This window comes from Eschrichtius robustus, chromosome 10 (assembly GCF_028021215.1).
Source record: "Eschrichtius robustus isolate mEscRob2 chromosome 10, mEscRob2.pri, whole genome shotgun sequence".
Lineage (NCBI taxonomy): Eukaryota > Metazoa > Chordata > Mammalia > Artiodactyla > Eschrichtiidae > Eschrichtius > Eschrichtius robustus.
Window position 1 is genome coordinate 81,342,287 of NC_090833.1, and position 23,046 is coordinate 81,365,332.

At 42.6% G+C, this 23,046-nt stretch overlaps 1 protein-coding gene across 1 annotated transcript in view; it reads right to left on the reverse strand.

Annotated features, from left to right (window-relative positions):
* Positions 1-15,523, reverse strand: part of DCAF12 (DDB1 and CUL4 associated factor 12) — a 40,374-nt gene extending 24,851 nt beyond the window's left edge. Inside the window, exons 1-2 of the mRNA XM_068552873.1 lie at positions 15,143-15,523; positions 13,804-14,058 (exon numbers count right to left, since the gene is read on the reverse strand). Of these exons, the coding sequence (XP_068408974.1) occupies positions 13,804-14,058; positions 15,143-15,220 (333 nt within the window). The 5' untranslated portion in view covers positions 15,221-15,523. The remainder of the gene's footprint in view (positions 1-13,803; positions 14,059-15,142) is intronic.
* Positions 15,524-23,046: the final 7,523 nt, after the last annotated feature.

The window sequence follows — 23,046 nt, forward strand, 5'->3', positions numbered from 1 at the left end:
GCCAAAGTCATCAAGTGAAGAGCCTCTGACAGTACACCACAGAGGTTTAACTACCTCAATCACCTTGACAAACATTTGGTAAAAAATTTCTCTTAGGTTGTAAAATCAGAACTCAACTGGGTGTTGCCTTTATCTAAATACAAAGCCCATGTCCTACTTCCAAGTGATATACGATCCAATCAGAGAATAGAAGGATAAACAAAAGAATTGGTCAACTAGCCTGATTTTACACAGATCCTCATTTCTTCCTATGGAAGACGAACATTAATTCCTATAGTACTGAAGGATACTAATAGTTAATGTATAGATTATTCAGAAGAAAACAAGATATGCTCAGCTTTTTGCTCCCCAGAGCATTTCAAGGCATAAGACCTCCTACTCAGAATTAACAGGAAGCCTTATCTCTAAACTGCAAACTACTGGAGAGCAGATTGTCATTACACACTAATTAATTATCTAGTATATTAAGAGATTATAAACTTTTAATAATAACAGTATTAAAACAATAACATAATCCCTATTCTCTCATTCTTACTTCCTGAGCCTTACGGCACAAAGACTTAATGATAATATGTTTATGTATCTGCCCACTGAAAAGGAAGAACTCTCTCCAGGTGTTATCTGGAACTCCAAAAAACTTCTGTGACTTGAGAGGGGAAATTCCTTTTGCCGTATATCCTACCACTGTATTTCCAAGCTCTTTCTTCACACCCTTTCCCTAGAGAGGAGGTATACTACGTGACTGCTCATTCTTTGTCAGCAAACAAGACAAGCACTGAATGGCAACCTGGCAAGGCCACTTTCACCATTGCTTTAGGCTAAGAAAAAACATCTAGCTGAAGTAACATTTTTTTGTTTAATTATAGAGTTTATTGACAATACTTTATCTACAATACTGGAAATAAAAAATGCAAGAAAGATTGCTCAGAATCCTATCCCTCGGGACTTCCCTGGTGGTCCAGTGATTAAGAACCCACCTTCCAATGCAGGGGACTCTGGTTCCATCCCTGGTCAGGGAACTAAGATCCCACATGCCGCGGGGCAACTAAGCTCGCACGCTGCAACTACTGAGCCCGTGTGCCACAACTACAGAGCCCACGCGCCCTGGAGCCCCTGCACCACAACTAGAGAGAAGCCCACGTGCTGCAACAAAGAGCCCGCACACCACAACGAAAGATCTTGTGTGCCACAACTAAGACACGACACAGCCAAAAAAAAAAAAAAAATCCTATCCCTCTTTTCAAGTCTGTTTTTCATTTGTCAAGTTCCTGTTCAGTCCTTAATCACATGCATGTATAATGGTGGATAGCTATAATCAGCAAAGAGAGAATTCTGTATCTCATTACATTTAACATATCAAAAGCTCTGCATGTTATTACAGTCTTCACAATTATGTCAATACCTCCATATTATCATGCAGATTTGATTTACCATAAATTACTTAAGTATTCTATTGTTAACATTTTGATAAAATAGCTTCCAATAATTATTTTGTTAAAAAAGACTTCTCTCTTCCTTTGGATGATTTCCAAAGTATGAAAATATTAGGTCAAAGGGTATAATACTTATTAGGCTCTTCATTCAACAAACAATACACCCCAGGTCTTTGAAACATAATGCCAAATTACTTTCAAAAAAGGGTTTTAGTGGCAATAAATATATGACCTGTTCCACCACATCCTTATCAGAACTGGTTAACACTTTAATTTGTATACAGAAAAATATTTTGCTTTTATCTATATCCCTTTTATGATGAAATTAACTATAATTTCCTAATTGTACTTTTTCTTATATAAATTATATCTAAATGAATTATTTTTAAATGTTTAAGCTCCTTGGGATGTGACTTACATACAGAAAATAACCAATTTACAGGGTAGAAAAATGGTCACTTCTTATCTTATCTTATGTATCTGAATTTGGCCAGAAATACACCTAAAGGCTAGAACCATCAAACTACTGTTACCACTTCCTCCTCCACCGCCATTAATTACATCAACAATTTACTAAGTACATGTTCTAGGCACCGAGCTAACCAACATCTTATTTAATCTTCTTCATGACTGAGCTAGGCAGATACTACTCACTCCATTATTATTATTATTTTTTTAATATGTATTTATTTACTTATTTGGCTGCACTGGGTCTTAGTTGAGGCACGAGGGATCTTCATTGCCACATGTAGGATCTTCGTTGTGGCAGGCGGACTCTTAGTTGCGGCATGCGGACTCTTAGTTGCGGCATGCATGTGGGATCTAGCTCCCTGACGAGGGATCAAACCCGGGCCCCCTGCATTGGGAGTGTGGAGTCTTAACCACTGAACCACCAGGGAATTCCCCACTCCATTTATTTTAAAGGTGAAAGAAAGGCTAAGGAGAAATTACCTGGCTTGTCCAAGGGTACAAAGCTAGTAAGAAATGGAGCCCAGATTCAACCCATGAATCTCTGAATCCAAATACACAATACAAAATGACTTAAACATGTTGATATTTCTGACTTAAGTTTACTATAACTCTTCTAGTAAAGAGACCAAAAAATTGGAAAGTAATGACTTAAGCTAAGATCTGACCTAAAAAAAGAATGGGCAGGGGCTTCCCTGGTGGCGCAGTGGTTAAGAATCTGCCTGCCAATGCAGGGGACAGGGGTTCAAGCCCTGGGCCGGGAAGATCCCACATGCTGTGGAGCAACTAAGCCCGTGCGCCACAACTACTGAGTCTGCGTTCTACAGCCCACAAGCCACACTACTGAAGTCCGCATGCCACAACTACTGAAGCCCGTGTGCCACAACTACTGAAGCCTGCGTGCCTACAGCCCATGCTCCACAACAAGGGAAGCCACCACAATGAGAAGCCCGCGCACCGCAATGAAGAGTAGCCCCCGCTCGCTGCTACTTGAGAAAGCCCACGCGCAGCAATGAAAACCCAACGCAGCCACAAAAAAAAAAAAAGAATGGGCAAATTTCTTGCTTTGTCTGTTGAGACCAGAACTGGCATATAAGGAAAATAATTATTTGTCAAGGGCTTCCTCAAAGTGCAGAAATAAGATTTGATTACATACTACTGGTTGCTGAACAGATATTAACCAAGATGCCTACAACGAAATTCTTCCAGATCCATTAAAAATGATGTCCCACCTATGCCCTGAGTGTGGTTTAGAAAATACAAGGAGGATTCAAATGAATGGTCTAGATTTAATAAGGTGACAAAAAAATTATTGCTATACAGCATAAAGTCTAAGCCAGTGGTTCATCTAAAAATTGCCTGAGAGCTTGTTTAAAATTCCAATTCCTAGGTTTCACGGAAGGAAAAATCCTAAACCAGTACTGGAGTGGGGACCAGGAAACTTGCATTTTAAACACATACCTCAAGTGATTGTGATGCAGACAGTTCCTGAGTCATGCTTAGGAAACAAAGGCCTAAGCAATCAGAAATCAAATATACATCAATTTAGAAGAAGGTGGACTGGCAAAAGAAGACTAAAGGAAGAGCCCAAGGAAAACAGGAACCAAATCAAGTAACCAGACTAACTCATTACTAACTTTCAGCAGGTAGTTAGCCTGCCAGGCACCTCCCAGCAAACCTCTGCTCTCAGCTACCCAGGTTTCCCCATCCTCCAAGTCTACAGGGCTGCAGGAACAGGCCATAAATTCACCAGGGGCCATGCTGCGAAGCATGTGACTCAATTCTCCAGATGAGAAAGGTGATCAACAGGATTATTCATTATTAAAGGCTAGACATGAGTCAGAAGGAAAAGAAAAAAAAAGTTATCCACAGGAGATTCAGTTAGTCTTGTCAACCAAATCCCCAGCAACTTGAGTCACTCTCCCTTGTTTCTGCCCAGCATCAGCCAAATGGGTCTATCCAGAGTCGCTCAACATTCCTTGTATATTCCTGACTCTGCTATGGAATGGACATCCTTGCTTCCTTCCCATCGTTGAAGCCTCTTCCTCCTCTAGGAAATCCTCTCTGAATACCCTAGCTAGGAATGACTTCCTCCCGGGAGCACTCCTGGTTGGCGCTTCTAATGAGGCATCTATGTTGTTATTAACTTTGCACGCAGCAATGTATTGTATCCCAGCCAAGCTAAGCAGAGGTCAGGCAGTCCTCTGCCATTAGGGTTATTGTAGTGAAAGTTTGAGGAGTACTTGGCATAACATAAAGAATTCTGACAAGGAATAAGGAAAATTAGGACCCAAACTTAACTCATTATAGAATCTCAGGCAAATAACTTTTCTCCCTTTGGGTCTGTTTCTTCAACTCTAAAAGAAAAAGTGGAGGCCAGCGGTCATAGTCCCTTCCAGCTCTGTCTGAGATTTGCTTCTATATCACTGCAACCCCACATGAAGCAGTGTCTTGCCATACATGGGAGAAACTCAATAAATGGTTATAAATTTAGTAAAAGCAGACACAAACCACAAAGTTGTCCCACTACATTCTAGCCAATGAAATGCAGAAATATTACTCCATTTCTTCTCACATTCGAAAACTGTCCTGATGAAAACATCCCCACCTAACATGTGAGAGGGACTGATGGCCTCCAAGGATCCAAAGGCATATAAGGGCATTCAAGTGGAACCAGCAGTTTAAGAAGCTGAATGTTGGGACTTCCCTGGTGGCGCAGTGGTTAAGAATCCACCTGCCAATGCAGGGGACATGGATTCGAGCCCTGGTCCGGGAAGATCCCACATGCTGTGGACCAACTAAGCCCGTGCGCCACAACTACTGAGCCTGCACTCTAGAGCCCGCAAGCCACAGCTACTGAGCCCGTGTGCCTAGAGCCCGTGCTCTGCAACAAGAGAAGCCACCGCAATGAGAAGCCCATGCACCACAATGAAGAGTAGCCCCCACTTGCCACAACTAGAGAAAGCCCACGCGCAGCAATGAAGACCCAACGCAGCCAGAAATTAATTAATTAATTAAAAAAAAAAAAAAAAAAAAGAAGCCGAATGTTGCAGTCCAACCATAATCCTGGATTGAACCCAGTTGCCAATTTTGGGTCAGTTTCTTCCTTTTATCTCCTAGACCAGGAAATATATGAAGAATCCTGCTTAAGGTCAAGCTAAAAAGCAATACTCCTAGATATCACCAGGAAAAACTCTCATTCATCTTGAACCAGAACCGGGCACTGCTCCCATTCCAAAAGAAAAAACGTCCATGTGTCAGCTTGAGAAGACCTTTTTCTCTGACTGTAATGTCTATCAAGGATCCTGCTAGAAAAAAAAGCCTGGAGCGCAAGAGTCACTATGTTACTCCTATGCTCATTCTCCAACGTCCCAAGCTTCCTACAGACTATACCTGAAATAAAGGGCTCAGATCACTTAAGAGAAAAACTGCCCGCCTCAAGCTCTGAGGTGGTTGTCAACTGAGGGCACAATGTTTGAAAATGCATGCATGTGTGCCTGCGTGTACACGTGCATGTGCCTGACTGTCACAATAACTGAGGGTGCAGGGTAGAGGGGGACTGCTGGCATCTATGGAGCAGAAGCCAAGAATGTGATATCTCCAGCAATATGAGGTAAAGTCCCAGAGAAGGAAGAAACCACCAAAACACCATCAACATTCATGTTGAGAAAAGCTGCCCTAAAATTCTTGAATCCTTCCACAGGACTGCTGTTCAGGCCCTAACCTTTTTTTTTAATTTTTAAATTTTTATCGAAGTATATAGCTAATTTACAATATTATATTCATTTCAGGTGTACAACATAATGATTCAAAATTTTTATGGCTTATACTCCATTTAAAGTTGTTATAAAATATTGGCTATATTCCCTGTGTTGTACAATATATCCTTGTAGCTTATTTATTTTATACATAGTAGTTGGTATCTCTTAATCCCCTACCTCTATCTTGCCCCTCCCCCCTTCCCTCTCCCCGCTGGAAACCACTAGTTTATTCTTTGTATCTGTGAGTCAGTTTCCGTTTTGTATATACATTCGTTTTATTTTTTAAATTCCACATATAAGTGATAACATACAGTATTTGTCTTTCTCTAACTTATTACACTAAGCATGATACCCTCCAGGTCCACCCATGTTGTCACAAATGGCAAAATTTCATTTTTTACGGTTGAGGAGTATTCCACTGTTGTCTGCAAGTGTATGTATATATATGTATGTATATCTTGGCAATTGTAAATAATGCTGCTATGAACATTAGGGTGCACGTTATCTTTTTGAATTAGAGTTTTTGCTTTCTTTTTCTTTGGATATATACCCAGGAGTGGAATTGCTGGATCATATAGTAGTTCTATTTTTAGTTTTTTGAGGAACCTCCATGCTGTTTTCCATAGTGGCTGCACCAAATTACATTCCCACCAACAGCATACAAGGGGTCTCTTTTCTCCACATCCTCACCAACATTTGTTGTTTGTGGTCTTTTTGGTAATAGCCATTCTAAGAGGTGTGAAGTGATACCTCACTGTGGTTTTGATTTGCATTTCTCTGATGACTAGGGATACTGAGCATTTTTTCATGTGCCTGTTGGTCATGTGTATGTCTTCTTTGAAAAAGTGTCTATTCAGGCCTTCTGCCCAATTTTTTTTTTAATAAATTTATTTATTTTATTTATTTTGTTTTTGGCTGCGTTGGATCTTTGTTGCTGTGCGCGGGCTTTCTCTATTTGCGGCGACCGGGGCCTACTCTTCATTGCAGTGCGTGGGCTTCTCATTGCAGTGCGTGGGCTTCTCATTGCGGTGGCTTCTCTTGTGGAGCACGAGCTCCAGGTGCGCGGGCTTCAGTAGTTGTGGCACACGGGCTCAGTAGTTGTGGCTCGCGGGCTCTAGAGTGCAGGCTCAGTAGCTGTGGTGCATGGGCTTAGCTGCTCCGCTGCATGTGGGATCTTCCCGGACCAGGGCTCGAACCCGTGTCCCCTGCATTGGCAGGCGGATTCTTAACCACTGCGCCACCAGAGAAGCCCCCTGCCCAATTTTTAATCAGGTTGTTTGTTCTTCTGATATTGAGTTGTATAAACCGTTTACATATTTGGGGTATTAACCCCTTATTGTTTATATCACTTGCGAATATTTTCTCTCATTCAGTATGTTGTCTTCTCATTTTGTGGATGCTTTCCTTTGCTGTGCAAAAGCTTTTAATTGGGTCCCATTTGCTTATTATGCTTTTTTTCTTTTCCCTTAGGAGATATACCAAAAAAATACTGCTATGATTTATGTCAGAGTTTTCTGCCTATATTTTCTTCTAGGTGTTTGATGGTTTCCAATCTTAAACATTTTGAGTTTATTTTTATACATGGTATGAGAAAATGTTCTAATGTCATTCTTTTACAAGTAGCTGTCCAGTTTTCCCAGCACCAATTTTCATTGAAGAGACTGTCCTCTGTCCATTGTATATTCCTGTCTCTCTTGCTATAGATTAACTGATCATAAGTACATGGGTCACGCCCTAACATTCTTGACCATTAATTCCCTCACATACAGAGGGTGACTGAAGTCTGCAACACACTACATGAAACAGGACTCCTGGAGCCCATACCTGCATTAATCCAAGCAAGGCCTTCTCAAGATGAAGACAAGTCAGAAAAGGGCAGCCAACTCTAGCACCATCACATATAAGAGGCATAAACTTATTCCTACTGCTCCTCTTCCTAAAGCCTTATAACATCAATTAACTTGACATAGTACTTTAGACTTTTTGAAGCATTTACACAATGATTTTCAATCTACAAACACTTCTGCACATGTGCCCAGCAGAATGAACTTGCCAAGATAGCAATTCTATCACTTCCACATCTAAAATCTTCCTTTCAAAAGAGTCAAATATTCTCAAAATAAGATAAAGACTAATTCTGGGATAACTGTGAACATTTCTTACGAGACAAAGAATACCATATGCCATTTAAAAAACTAAAACCTAACTAGCAGGCTAATATCCTAACTACAAAATATAGAAGGATCATACAGATAAGAATGCTGTTGACAAAGGATTAATCTCTAAAATATATAAACAGCTTATGCAGCTCAATATTAAAAAAACAAACAACCCTGTCAAAAAATGGGCAGAGGGCTTCCCTGGTGGCACAGTGGTTAAGAATCTGCCTGCCAATACAGGGGACATGGGTTTCAGACCTGGTCCAGGAAGATTCCACATGCCGTGGAACAACTAAGCCAATGCACCGCAACTACTGAGCCTGCACTCTAGAGCCCTCGAGCCACAACTACTGAAGCCCGAGTGCCTAGAGCCTGTGCTCCACAACAAGAGAAGCCACCACAATGAGAAGCCCCCACACCACAATGAAGAGTAGCCCCTGCTCGCCGCAACTAGAGAAAGCCGGAGCACAGCAACGAAGACCCAACGCAGCCAAAAATAAAAATAAATAAATAAAATAAATTTATATTAAAAAAAAGGGCAGAAGACCTAAATAGCCATTTCTCCAAAGAAGACATACAGATGGCCAACAAATACATGAAAAGCTGCTCAACATCACTAATTATTAGAGAAATGCAAATCAAAACTGCAATGAGGTATCACCTCACACCAGTTAGAATGGGCATCATCAGAAAATCTACAAACAACAAAAGCTGGAGAGGGTGTGGAGAAAAGGGAACCCTCTTGTACTGTTGGTGGGAATGTAAATTGATACAGCCACTATGGAGAACAGTATGGAGGTTCCTTAAAAAACTAAAAATAGAATTACCGTATGACCCAGCAATCCCAATACTGGCCATATACCCAGAGAAAACCATAATAATTCAAAAAGACACATGCACCCCAATGTTCACTGCAGCACTATTTACAAGAGCCAGCTCATGGAAGCAACCTAAATCCCCATCGACGGACGAATGGATAAAGAAGATGTGGTACATATATACAATGGAATATTACTCAGCCATAAAAAGGAACGAAATTGGGTCATTTGTAGAGACGTGGATGGATCTAGAGACTGTCATAGAGAGTGAAGTAAGTCAGAAAGAGAAAAACAAATATTGTATATTAACTCATGTATGTGGAACCTAGAAAAATGGTACAGGTGAACCGGTTTGCAAGGCAGAAATAGAGACACAGATGTAGAGAACAATCATATGGACACCAAGGGGGTAAAGCGGGGTGGGGTCGGGTAGGAGGGATGTGCTGAGATGAGTTGGGAGATTGGGACTGACATGTATACACCAATATGTATAAAGTAGAGAACTAATAAGAACCTGCTGTATAAAAAATAAAATAAAATTAAAAAAAAAAAAAGAATGCTGTTAACCTGAGATGTACACTTGGCCAAACCCAAGGAATTCTGCAAGCATTTTAAAGCATTTTCTAAAGGGCTGTAACCCCACTGGGAAAATAAAATAGTAATACAAGGAGGAATGAATAAAAAATCCAGTCAGGGGCTTCCCTGGTGGCGCAGTGGTTAAGAATCCGCCTGCCAATGCAGGGGACACGGGTTCGAGCCCTGGTCTGGGAAGATCCCACATGCCGCGGAGCAACTAGGCCCGTGAGCCACAATTACTGAGCCTGCGCGTCTGGAGCCCGTGCTCCGCAACAAGAGAAGTCGCGATAGTGACAGGCCCGCGCACTGCGATGAAGAGTGGCCCCCGCTTGCCACAACTAGAGAAAGCCCTCGCACAGAAACGAAGACCCAACACAGCCATAAATAAATAAATTAAAAAAAAAAAAATACTGTCTTTAAAAAAAAAAAAAATCCAGTCAGAAAAAAACTCCCACATTTTTCCTGTTTGTTTCTGTGTGTCTCAAATTGAGTTTCATATTCTGCTTTTATGATTTCAGGAATTTGAATATGTAAACTCAAGTTTATAATATTATAGCTATTTTCTCAACCCTGGTAACTACTATTCCACCCCACCCCCAAAACTAGGCTTCTCCAAGTGCTTCTTCCTCTCATCTGGCAGCAAATTGCAGCCCAAGCCTCATCTTGTCTGCTTCATTGTGATCTACCAAGCCTACCTGTGAAGTCAGCAGTATACCTCTGACCATTACTTTGGGAGTTGGTGAGAAAGATAAAAGCAGCTCTGGCAACAGGAGTTAGCCTGGTACTATCACTTAGGCTTTGGGGTCTTGCTGAAAATAATTCCACAGGAGATTTTCCTGTGAAAATCCTATTTACTTAAGCCTTTCCCCAAATCACCCTTGTAAATCCTTTCTAACACCCTCTTACTGAGTGGCTTCATGGTTCCCTGTGGTGGAGGTTCACCCTAGCTGCAAGGAGCAATTTTATCTATTACAGGTGAGTGAGTCCCTGAAAGTCAAAAAATGGAAAGTAAGAGTTCATGTCTAAAATTAAAAACCTCGACTCTGCACACATTATCACTCTGCCTATCACCATCCTTCCCAAACCAACCCCTCTCAAAATATCCACTTTCTTGAATTGTTTTTGGTACTCTCTGGTTTTCCTCTGACCTCCCTGCTCCCCCTGTAGCAGATCTTCCTGCACCATAAATGTAGGTGTTCTCCAAGGTTCTGTTCTTAACCTCTCTGTCAATATCAATAGTTCTTACCCACTTTTGGCTCACAATACTCCCTCCGAAAATGTAATGAAATCTATGGACTGCTCCCCTACACCACCCTCCCACATCATGCTCAGAAAATATACATCTAATGATATTTTTGCAATTTTAGGGAAGGTTTATGGAACCCGAGAGTGACTTCTCTACCCTCTCTCCATGGTAATAGAACAATTTTAATAATCCCTTATACATATGTGAATCCTAAACCACTAACTTCTATCTTTACCCCCTCTCAAACTTCAACTGATTGAAAGCACAAAACTAAACATTTTCTCTTCAAATGTTTTTTTGTTTCAAACGTTCTTCTGGCAAGCTTCTCTTATTTAGCTTTTCTGTATGGCTCTGTATATAACCTGAGTTTGTAACACTAAACCGGGAAAATATACCTACCCATCCTGGTTCCCAAACCCATACTTCAATTAAGGTTATACTACCTCTCCTTCTTTAAATAATTTAGTAAAAATATGAGTGTTGTAATGTTGTTAATGATTAAAACATAGGCTGGGGAATTCCCTGGCAGTTCAGTGGTTAGGACTCCGAGCTTCCAATGCAGGGGGCATGGGTTCGATCCCTGGTCGGGGAACTAAGATCCTGCAAGCTGTGTGGTGTGGCAAAAAAAAAAAGCAAAAAAAATAGGCTAGCAATCTTACTCCTGTGCTTATTAGGCCCAGGGAATTCAGAGAGGTTGAATGGACTGCCCCTAGTTTGAGTGTTAGCCCATAGCACAGGGAAATTCCCACCCCACCAATCAAGCTACAGAATAATTTACAAAACCTCTACTGCTTTTTTCACAGAGGATGACCCACTGCCTCAGCAAATGTTTCTATACTATAGCCCCAAGTCAGTTAACTTGGAAATGGCCTAACTTTTCAGCATCTGTGTACACTTAGTTAAACGCTCATAAATACCAACAGCAGCCAAGACAAAAAGCGCTTCTAACCTGCAGATACATATTAAAAGATTATTTTAGAATATAAATAGTTGTGGTATACCTTTCCTACTGAATACATTTAAATCATTTCACTGATGGTAAAATTTCAATACATCAAAACTTAATTTACTATTGAGAATCCAACATGAACTCCTCCCTCCCCAAACTCTTCAGATATTATCCAAAGATAGTGCTAACTATTTAAGTAATTTTCCTTTTAAACTGAGGGAAGTCCCAGGGAGTGCCAAGAGCATTGGAAAAGGCTTTGGATTCATTATCACCACTACTATTTCTGAACAAGTAAGATATTGCTAACTTGAAATATTTCCCAAGATGTATACAGCTACCTTCTCAGCACTCGCATTTTACAGATGGGAAAACAAAGGCACAGATAAGAGAATCATTTGCCAAATATCACAAAGTTCAGAGAAGAACACTGTTCTTGGTTCCCAATTTTGGTTCTGAAAGCTAAGCAAAGAAAAACACTAATTATAAAAAGAAAAGAAAGCAAGACTCCACTTAAACACTTTAAGTCATGAGGAAACAGGAAGACAGAAAGAGGCACGTATCAAGAGTAGGTTATTACTCAACATTATTCTCACCTTCAAAAGAGGGTCAATAAATTCAAGAAGCAGGAGACTACGATGATTAATTCAGTTCAAAATTCAGCAACATTTGCTGGGCAAAACACTATGATGGTTTGTATGGGTATGGGGTGTGAAATGAATTCCTCTAAATGGAAGACTCTTTCTACACCAAGTGACAACGATGACAGTTCTCTTAAACCAAGAGTAGTGACCTGAGAGACTAGGAAAAGGAAGTTTTGTAGGAGCTTGCCACCACTATTTAGTTTTGAAAGGCTTCTTTATAACAAGCAACCGTCAACAAAAGAGGAAATGAAAGCTTGGCCTCAACCACCATGGTATTATATCGTTCCTTAAAACTCATGTTTAAATCTTTGCCTATGTCCTTTATAAACAAATACTTCTCCTAGTACTTAAGACTTTCTTGATCTAGAGCCATCTTCTCTTTCAATTAATCCAAGATGTGTTTCTGTCCAGGGTAAATTCGCCCAGCCATTATGACATTTCTTGTCTATTCACCCAGGGTGAGGTGAAAACAGAGAGCAGCTGGACCTACATCTGATCTTTTCTCACATGTTAATCAGAATCACTTCCCAGGGCTTCCCTGGTGGTGCAGTGGTTAAGAATCCACCTGCCAATGCAGGGGACACGGGTTCAAGCCCTGGTCCGGGAAGATCCCACATGCCGCAGAGCAACTAATCCCATGAGCCACAACTACTGAGCCCGTGTGCCACAACTACTGAAGCCTGTGTGCCTACAGCCCGTGCTCCGCAACAAGAGAAGCCACCGCAATGAGAAGCCTGTGCACCACAATGAAAGAGTAGCCCCCATGAGCCACAACTAGAGAAAGCCCGCGCACAGCAACAAAGACCCAAAGCAGCCAAAAATAAATAAATAAATTTATTAAAAAAAAAAAAAAAAGATCACTTTCCACCTGCAGGCCCTGTCTTTTCTCACTTGCCATTCCTCTGACATCATGCTATTTGTGCTCTTCTGTTCCAATCATATCCACAATATCCAATCATGGATTGACGTTTTATCCATGCCTTTAATTGTTCTGGTTAAATTTACTGATAAAATTTCCCCTTCATTCACTTATAACTATCTTCTAAGTCATTCTACGTAAAAATACTCTGTTACTCATGTCATATTCAATTTTTCTTGCTACCGAATCCTTTTCAGAAGGCTACTTTGCAAAGACCAAACATTTATTGGGTTGGCCAAAATGTTTGTTTGGGTCTTTCATAAAATCTTATGGAAAAACCCGAATGAACGTTTTGGCTAACCCAATACATCCTGAAATATACCACCGAACATACGTCCCTGCCCTTTCTTATAGGAAATACATCTTTAGATTCTATCCTCTGAAAAAAGAGTGTTTGTCTTATTCCTATCTTTAGCCAAGTACGAGTTTAAATACTTCTACATATGCCCTTAGCCTAGCAGACAACACCTAGGTTTTCACTATCCTGTATCCTGAATGATGCCCAGACCATCATTCTTTCCTCTGAGCCCTCTGACTTAAAAGACAACATAAAAACAGGGGGGGGAGGAAATCAAGAAGCAGTGGCATATCCATATGGCAAGAGGCCTAAAGAAATAGACTCCTCTGAAGATTTACCAGAAAAGAAATGTGGAAGTGGGAAAAGGAATAGAAAAGAGAAGAAGTCATGAACAGATAGGAGGGAATGGAAAGGCGAATAAGGCAATCTCCTCCCCCAAAGAACTGATGGGGAAGACCAGCAGTGAGAGATTCTAGGGCATGTGGAGCCATATATCCAGAACTAGGAGAAAGTTCACATCCACCCAGAAACTTACCGTGTTGCATTTTGTGCCACACACCACTTGCCTATGATTCAGCCACTGAGATGCAAACACTTTATTAAGGGTCCCCAGGTGAAACTCTCTCTCCTTCAGGAGGCTGGGAAGTTGCTGTGCTGCATAAGCATGCAACACTCGAGAGTAGTTGGTTTCATTCTGTAGCCTGACTTCTCGGTTCTTCAGGTAGTGCACTAAGGATCTCTTCACTGGGGGGAGTCTTTTCCTTTTGTGAAGTGAGTGATCCCAGCCAAACTGTGGAAAGCAAAATTAGAAATCACTGCTTTGGCTACCTTTGTCAGAATAAGGGATCCTACTGTATTAGAGAAATCACTAAGAACTCATCCTGCAGGATTTACATACAACAGAAACACAAATACAATGGAACAGGAGTCAATCTAGAAGTCCAGTTTAACTCTTCCAACATTGAAAAGATGCTGCTCATAGTGATACCTATGGAAAACGAGTGCTGAAAGAGAAAGGAATGAAAGCAGAAAAGAGTATGAAAGGTTTACTAAGGCCTTTTATAAGTGAAGGATTCAGGTACCTTAAAGCTATCCTTGATAGAGAAGGGAGTGAAGGGCCGAGAGATTAACATACAGACCTGGGCTGCATCTCTAATGGGCCCCCTTCTCCCTCTCAGCCTGTACTCCCCGTGGAGCATGGACGGTGCAACCCAAGGAGCCCAACTGGGGTCCCAGGTCTTTCAGGGATGCCCTATCAGTGGCCGCCTTCCTGTGACCAGGTCCACGCTCCAAGCAGTTACAGAATTCCAAAAATCAAACACCAACGGGGTGGGAGGCACGGGAAATCTGAGTCTGAAGAGACCCAGAGAGCAGGACAGGAGTGATACCTGGAAACTGCTGTTTCATCTAGGGGTCCAAGTGCCAAAAGGCCCAGCTCAGAGCTTGGCTATCCAAAGGGAGGCTCATTCCCATATGAGAGACACAATCATTTCCCCTTCCCCGGGCCACAGGAAGGCGGACTTCACTGTCTCTCCCGGTATCTTACGGGAGGTTTTGTTCCCGATTCTCCTCGACTTCGGTTTCCCTTCCTCAGAAACCCAGTTTGTTTTCTCCTCAAGCCCCGTTCCCGGCTGCAGGCCTCCCCGGAATATGTCTCGTTTTCACGTGCCCCTTTAGCTCCTCACCCCTGCGCCCTATCTGCTTTCCAGTGAACTCCTGCGGGCCCAGCCCGGATCCTATTGACCAGGGCTCCGCTCTTCACCCGTCCCCCGTCCCCCCAAGACCTTGGACCTCGTTCCGGTTCCCTGATTTGCTAACCCTATCCTCTGGGTGCCTCGGCCTTATCACCCGGGGCCCGGCCTCTCAGCCCTCACCTGTAGGCCCTGAGCGTCGCTCCCAGCTCCCGGCGAGGCGGGTGCTTTCCGCTTCCTGCTAACTGCTTTCCGGGCCATAGTGGGCAGCGCCGCCGCGGCCCCGCAGCCACATGGGGCGGGGGAAGCGAGCGGGAGCCAGACGGCAGGTCATATACTGGGCCCCGGAGCCGCGCACCGTAGTGCGCCTGGTCCGGAAAATGGCCCGGACCCCGGGAGGCAGTAGAAAAAAAGGGAGGCAAGCAGAAGGGAAGGAGGGAGGGAGGATCGGGGCGGGAAAGGGAAGGGGAAGGGGAAGGGGAGCCAGGAACCCGAAGCTTTCCGACGACCAAGTCTGGAAAGGACGGCGAGCGGCTGGAACCAAAACACCCTCTTCCTCTAGCCCGCGCTCCGTCATCCTCGCGCAGCCGCACTTCGTAGCGCGTCGCCGCGGAGATGCAGTGCGGAGAGAAGGGCAGGGTTTAGGGCTCGCTGTAGAGTTCGCGGCAGTTGCTCAGCGGCCGCCAGCCCTTTTTCAACGGCCGTTTGACTGCCGCTGGAGGTGGGCGACCTGGGGGCAAAGGAATCTGGGTTCTGGCCCCCGACCTCGGAGCCCCACCTGCCCATCCGCAGGCACCCGGAAGTGAGGGCGATTACCCTCGCTCGGGGAAGGAATCCCTCCCAACACGCCTTTACCCCGCAGTCACCGCTGGTTATCTCCCTTTGATCACTGCACGTTTCCCCAAACCTATGAAACCGAGCCCTGGCGCCAAGGGCTGGACACTGTGACAGGAGGCATTAACTTCCTTTTCCCAACCCGCAAGGTGGTGTCCAACTCGAAATCCACGCCAGCATGTCCAGACTTTCACACTTTAGAGAACCGGCCCTGCCCAGCACAGTCAGCCCAGGTCCCCCCAACACCAGCCCCAGGGCCTCAGGCCACCCTCTCCCCACTCCTGGGGAGCTCTCAGGCTTCATTTTCCACTCAGTCTTCTCCCTCCGCTGGCCTCCTCCCCCCACCTGACCCTCTGTGCTGCCCTAATCGCAGCAGCCCCTCAGTCACCTCTTCCTTAGCTGCTGCGTCGGACCTCGCCTCCCTTTAGAGTCCTGTGACCTGCCGGCCACACTGTCTTTTGTGCTCTATGAAATAGGCCTCCCTCCGTAATTTATGTTTCTTACGTCTTCCATGCAGTCCTAAGGTGAGGACTAGAACAGGGGACTGCTACTGCCTGCCTCTTCCTTGGGGCCCAGGTTACGTCTCCATCAGGGCAGATTGGGTGAAATTCTGAACCACAAAGAGAGGAGCCTTTAACTTGTCAGTCCAATTAGGGCTGTCATTGGTCACCAGACAAGGGGGCTTCTTCAGGATCACCCTCGCCTCCATTTTCAGAAGATTCTGTACGGATTTGTGTGCCAGCTCCCACCTTTCCTCGGGCAAAGAAATCCTTTGAGGAAGCAGGAAGCTTTTCCTTGGGGCTGACGGCCCTCAGGCTGTAGTGCCCAGTTACCCACTGATCCCTTCAGGCTTCAGGCCTCATACCTCCAGGGAGCTCTGTTGGCCCATCTGAAGTTCTGCCTACGAGGAGATTTGGATTTGTTTTCCAAGCCGAACCAAAGACCAGATTGAGATAGTGTCCTCCGCCATCCCAAGTCAGCACTGCCACTAACCCCTAATGCCACCTTGGGAAAGGCAGCCCCGTCTTACTTGGTCAGGCCTATCCCTTCAGAGACATACATGCAGTGAGTGGGTCAGTAGTGGGTCAGCTTCCTTTTTTGAGCCTGTTGTTCCAATTCTGTCTTGCCTCACAATGCCCTGGATGACCCAGGAGCTCACTGGACAAGAGTCTGGAATTCCTTTGAGAATCTCTAGGTTTTTGTTGGGCTGCGCTTGGATCTTGGTCTCCTCTGCCAGTGTCACAGGCTGTAGGTTCATCCTCGAGGTTGGTGCACTTCCTCTTGACATCCCAGGAACTATCTCCGAATGCACCTTCCAGCAGAGCTCACCATTTCTGTGGAAATAAAATAGAATGAAGATTTATTTGAAAGTTTAAAAGTTTACAATTGTTTTTAAAAGACTGATAATATGAACTATTGGTGAGGAGGTAGAATGACTGGAACTCATACATTGCTAGTGGGTGTGTAAATTGGTACAAACAATTTGGAAGAAATCTATGGCAGTACCTACCAAAGCTAAACATGTGTACCTTGTGACGGAGCAGTTCTACTTCTGGTTGTAAACCCAACAGAAATGAGTGTTTATGTCCACCAAAAGGCATTTACAAAAATATTCATAGCAACTTTATTCATAATAGCCCTAAACTGGAAATAGTTCAAATGTCAATCAATGGTAAAAAAGATAAACTGGGGTTCCCATGACCTCTTCAGGTGCGATAATTTGCCGTAATTGGTCACTGAACTCGGAAATAAATACTATTACTGGTTTATTATAAAGGATTTTAAAAAGGATACAAATAAACAGCCAGATGAAGAGGTACATACGGTGAGGTCTAGAAGGGTCCTGAGCGTGGGAACTTCTGTCCCCATGGAGTTTGGGGTGTGCTACTGTCGTGGCACGTGGATATGTCCACCAACTTGGAAGCTCTCCAAACCCTATAGTTTAGGGTTTATATGGAGGTTCCATTATATAGGCATGATTGATTAAATCATTAGCCATTGATTAACTCAATCCCCTGTCCCTCTCCCCTTCCTGGTTGTTAAGAGGGTGGGGCTGAAAGTTCCAATGTTCTAATCACAAGGTTGGTTCCCCTGGCAAATAGCCGCCATCCTAAAGTTACCTAGGGGCCCATCTTGAGTCACCCCATTAACATAAACTCAAGTATGGTTGAAAGGGACTTATTACGAATAATAAGAGCTGCTCCTCTAACCATTATCACTTGGGAAAACAGTTTTAGGAGCTCTTGTGTCATGATCAAATGTATATATTTCTTATATCACAATATCACAGTAATAGAAGTCAGAATAGTCATTATTCTTGGTGGTTACTAGCTGGGAAGAGAACCCAAGTAGGCTTCTGGTGTGCTGGAAATTTCTATATCTTGACCTTGGTGGTGATTATACTAGTGTATACATATGTAAAATTTCATCAAGCTGTACATTTAAGATTTGTGCAGTTTATGTAATTATACCTCAATATAAAGAAATAAACATTCTATGGGAATTCCCTGGCGGTTCAGTGGTTAGGGCTCCGTGCTTCCACTGTAGGGGGCACAGGTTCGATCCCTAGTTGGGAAACTAAGATCCTGCATGCCACACGGAACGGCCAAAAAATAAATAAATAAATAAATAAACATTCTAGGGGCTTCCCTGGTGGCGCAGTGGTTAAGAATCCGCCTGCCAATGCAAGGGACACGGGTTCGATCCCTGGTCTGGGAAGATCCCACATGCCGTGGAGCAACTAAGCCCGTGCGCCACAACTACTGAGCCTGCGCTCTAGAGCCTGCGAGCCACAACTACTGAAGTCCGCACACCTAGAGCCGGTGCTCTGCAACAAGAGACGCCCCCGCAATGAGAAGCCCGCTCACCACAACTAGAGAAAGCCCGCTCGCAGTAATGAAGACCCAACGCAGCCAAAAATAAAATAAATTTTAAAAATAAATTAATTAATTAAAAAAAATTAAACATTCTAAATTCTTTCACCTGGGTTCCTCCTCTGTACTTTATAAGAGACAATCAGGCTAGGAGGGGGAAAATTTTTAAAACCATACTGTAGGCTGAAATGAACCTGAGAGGACATTGAATTCATCACTTTGCCCTCAGCTCTACAAACAAAACAAAAATACTCTCCAGACATATGAAAACCTGGGAATCACCTTTATCTCTCCCAATTCTTTTTTTTTTTTAATTTTTGTTATTGTTATTTTAAAATTTATTTATTTAATTTATTTATTTTTGGCTCTTTTGGGTCTTCGTTGCTGTGCACGGGCTTTCTCTAGTTGGGGCGAGCGGGGGCGACTCTTCATTGTGGTGCGCAGGCTTCTCATTGCGGTGGCTTCTCTTGTTGAGGAGCACGGGCTCTAGGCACGAAGGCTTCAGTAGTTGTGGCTCGCGGGCTCTAGAGCGCAGGCTCAGTAGTTGTGGCGAACGGGCTTAGTTGCTCCATGGCATGTGGGATCTTCCCAGACCAGGGCTCAAACCCGTGTCCTCTGCATTGGCAGGCGGATTCCTAACCACTGTGCCACCAGGGAAGTCCTCTCCCAATTCTTGTACCCTCTTCTTTCACACACTCACACATCTATTCCATCACCAAGTCCTAATTATTTTACCTTATTAGTATCTTGAGTCAATTCACATCTCTCCATTACCTTAGTCCAAGTCTGTCACCTATTGGTCCCACCATTTGTGAAGGTCTCCTAGAAGAACTACCAGCATCCACTCTGACCTCTTTTGTTATTCTGTTCTGCATTCTGCAGATACTTATCTTTTTTAATGCAAATTTGAACAAGTCATCCTCATTCTCACCTCCAGGTTAACTTTCTTCAATGTCTTTCTCTTGTTCTTTGGATAAAGATAAAATCCTTAATCTGGCCTATAAGACCCTGTATGACCTGGTTCCTAACTTGACTCCAGCCACATCTCATACCATAGTCTTCCCCCTTCCTCAGGTCTGGCCATCCTGGCCCTCTTTCAATCCTTCCTAACCAAAATGCTCCCTCCTGCCACAGGGCCTGTGCACAGCTTTACCTCTATTTGGTTCACTCTTTTTGCCTTTTTGCTGTTGTAATACTTAGTCATTCTTTGGATCTCAGTTTAAACATTACTTCCTCGGGAAAGCGTTCCCTGGCCTCCTTGACTAGTAATCCTTCCCCTCCCCATTATCAGTTTCATAGCACCATACACTTCTCCTTTGTAGCACTTAACACAATTAAAATTTTACATTTATTTGTATGATTATTTGATTAATGTCTGTCTCCTCCACTAGAATATAAGCTCCTCAAGAACAGGGACTATGGTTATTTTTGCTACCATTATATCTCTAGTGCCTAGCACATGCTAGCACTCAACAAATATTTGTTGAATAAATGGATAAATTAATGAATGAATGCAATTTGAAACTTCCTCCCAAGATTAAGAAAAGTGTCTCTGGTTTGTCCATTCATTCCCACATCTAATAAGAATCATTCGTTCTTAGTAAATAATTTCTTGGACTTGAGAATCACCTTTTCTGTGACTGGTCCCCTCCTACCATCACTCATCTTTCAACCTGGCTAAGATACTCTTCTTCTGTGCCCTCACAGAAAATTTTCATGGTTAATTTGTCACACTGTATTGTAATGGTCTGTTTTCTCTCCCACTATGTCTGTCTCTCCCACTAGCTTGAGAGCTATTCAAGCAAAGGACACCCTTATTCACCTCCACATCCCTAGTGCGTGGGAAGGCACCTAGCATATTTGATGTATTCCCTAGATGTTGCATGATTGAATGAAGAGTAAGTCAAATGTATGTTTTACAAAGTGCTCTAGGTATGTTCATGGTGGTGTTAATAGTAGGCATAGGGAAGAGACTGTGATGAGAGTAATGCTACAATAACTTGCTTCCAGAATCTTGGGTAAATCTATTTATTTATTTAAGGTAGCTTTTTTTCCTAATTAAAAAATAATATGTGCTCAAAGTATAAACTTGGAAAGCAAGAAAGGAAAAAAAAGACAAAAAATAAATTGCCCATAATTCCAGCCTCCAGATAACAACTGTTTACATCTTGATGTGTGATCTTCCAATTCTTCTTTTGTATGTAACTGTATCTGTGTCTATATATCCATATATAATTCTTTTAAAAGATTATTTCAAACAATACTATTTTATATACTTAAATAAAAAACTAAACAATTTCCATCTCCTTCACTTCAACCCCTCCAAATCAGTCCTTGTAACCATTCCATCACAATGCAATATGCTGTAGGAAGCCCATCAATGGGTGGGGGACCCAGGACCTGCTAACCTCTTACCTTCTCTTTGTCTTGGTCTTGCCGGGAAGAATAAATAACAAGAAATACTATAAAATACTTTGGACAAATTGAATTGTGTTATATACGCTTAGTAACAGTAATTCCTCTTGTTTATTTGCATAGATTCCTTGGAACAAACAAAGCAGATGTTGCTACGACACATTTCCCTTAATGTGTTCGAGCTAATTAACTATCCTTGCTGGCAAATGGCTCAGGAGGAAAGCATTTCTGTTAGGAGAAGTACTTGGAATTTTAATTCATACAAACCATAATAAAACATAGTAAAAAAAGAGACCTGGAAGACATAGGAACATGAACTGGCACAGATGGTAAGTGCTTAATAACTGCTCTTTTGTGATGTAAAAATGTTAGAAGTCTCCAAGGCATGTGAATGGTAATTGTTTCACCCCTGTGGAAATTTTTTCAGATCCTGGGGCATAGATTATTAAAGGTGGAAGATAGTATAAAGATAGCTCATCTCATTAAACTCATACTTTTATAGAAAACTGAAGCCAAAAAAGTCAAGTCACGTAGGCAGATAGCCCATGAGTGAGAAATGGAACTCAGGATCTCTGCCATTTTTTCAACTCTGCCATGTTAAATATCTGGGCCCAGTTGAACTTGTAATTGGTATTTATTTTAGTATTTTCCTAGTATTCTTATGTTTTAGCTTTATTCAGAACCTGAAATATTTTAGCCAGAATATCAACTACTTTGAGACCACAAATTCTGTTTCTGCATTTTATGTATAATTTGACACACACTGATAGAATTTGTAAATACAGACAATTTCTAACCATTTAGGAATTGAAATAGCGTTTAAATTATCCAGGTTCCTTGTTTTCTCTTCCTCTTTACCCTTAAACAATCTCACTTTTATTTGTAATCTCAATAAGATAAGAAAGAAAAAGAAGAGATGAAACTTTTCCACTTAAAAACTCAGTAATTTATTTGGAAAAAGATAAGCAAAAAATGTCTCATTAAAAAATACATTTCACAGTGTCATTCTACCTCCTTCATACTTTTCCCAAATGCCTAATTGGGAGTTAAATATAAATGTAAGAATTTTAAAAGAATATTATGTACAATTTTATTGAAGTATCTTTTACCAGCTATATCTGTTGTCTCAAATTCAAGGAAATCTTGGCATAAAAACAAACACGTAGGCATCAGTTACTGATAGAAAAGTAGGGCTTCCCTGGTGGCGCAGTGGTTGAGAATCCACCTGCCAGTGCAGGGGACATGGGTTCGAGCCCCTGGCGGGGAAGATCCCACATGCCGCAGAGCAAATAAGCCCCTGCGCCACAACTACTGAGCCTGTGCTCTAGAGCCTGTGAGCCACAACTACTGAAGCCCGTGTGCCTAGAGCCCGTGCTCTGCAATGAGAAGCCACTGCAATAAACCCACGCACTGCAACAAAGAATAGACCCCGCTCGCTGCAACTGGAGAAAGCCCACGTGCAGCAGTGAACACCCAACACAGCCAAAAATAAATAAATAAAATAAGTAAATTTATAAAAAAAAAAAAAAGTAAAATGACATACAAAGTGGAGCAAGGATTCTCTTATCATTAGGCAATTACATAATAACATTTTTGTTCTGATAACAAAAATAGCAAATTTCCAGAAAATAATTAAAAAATAATTACCAAGGGCTTCCCTGGTGGTGTAGTGGTTAAGAGTCCGCCTGCCAATGCAGAGGACACGGGTTCGAACCCTGATCCGGGAAGATCCCACATGCTGTGGAGCAACTAAGTCCATGCGCCACAACTACTGAGCCTGCACTCTAGAGCCTGCGAGCCTAGAGCCCGTGCTCCACAACGAGAGAAGCCACAGCAGTGAGAAGCCCACGCACCCCAACGAAGAGTAGCCCCCCCACTCGCCACAAGTAGAGAAAGCCTGCACACAGCAACGAAGACCCAACGTAGCCAAAAATAAAAATGATTAAAAAAAAAAATCTTAAAAAA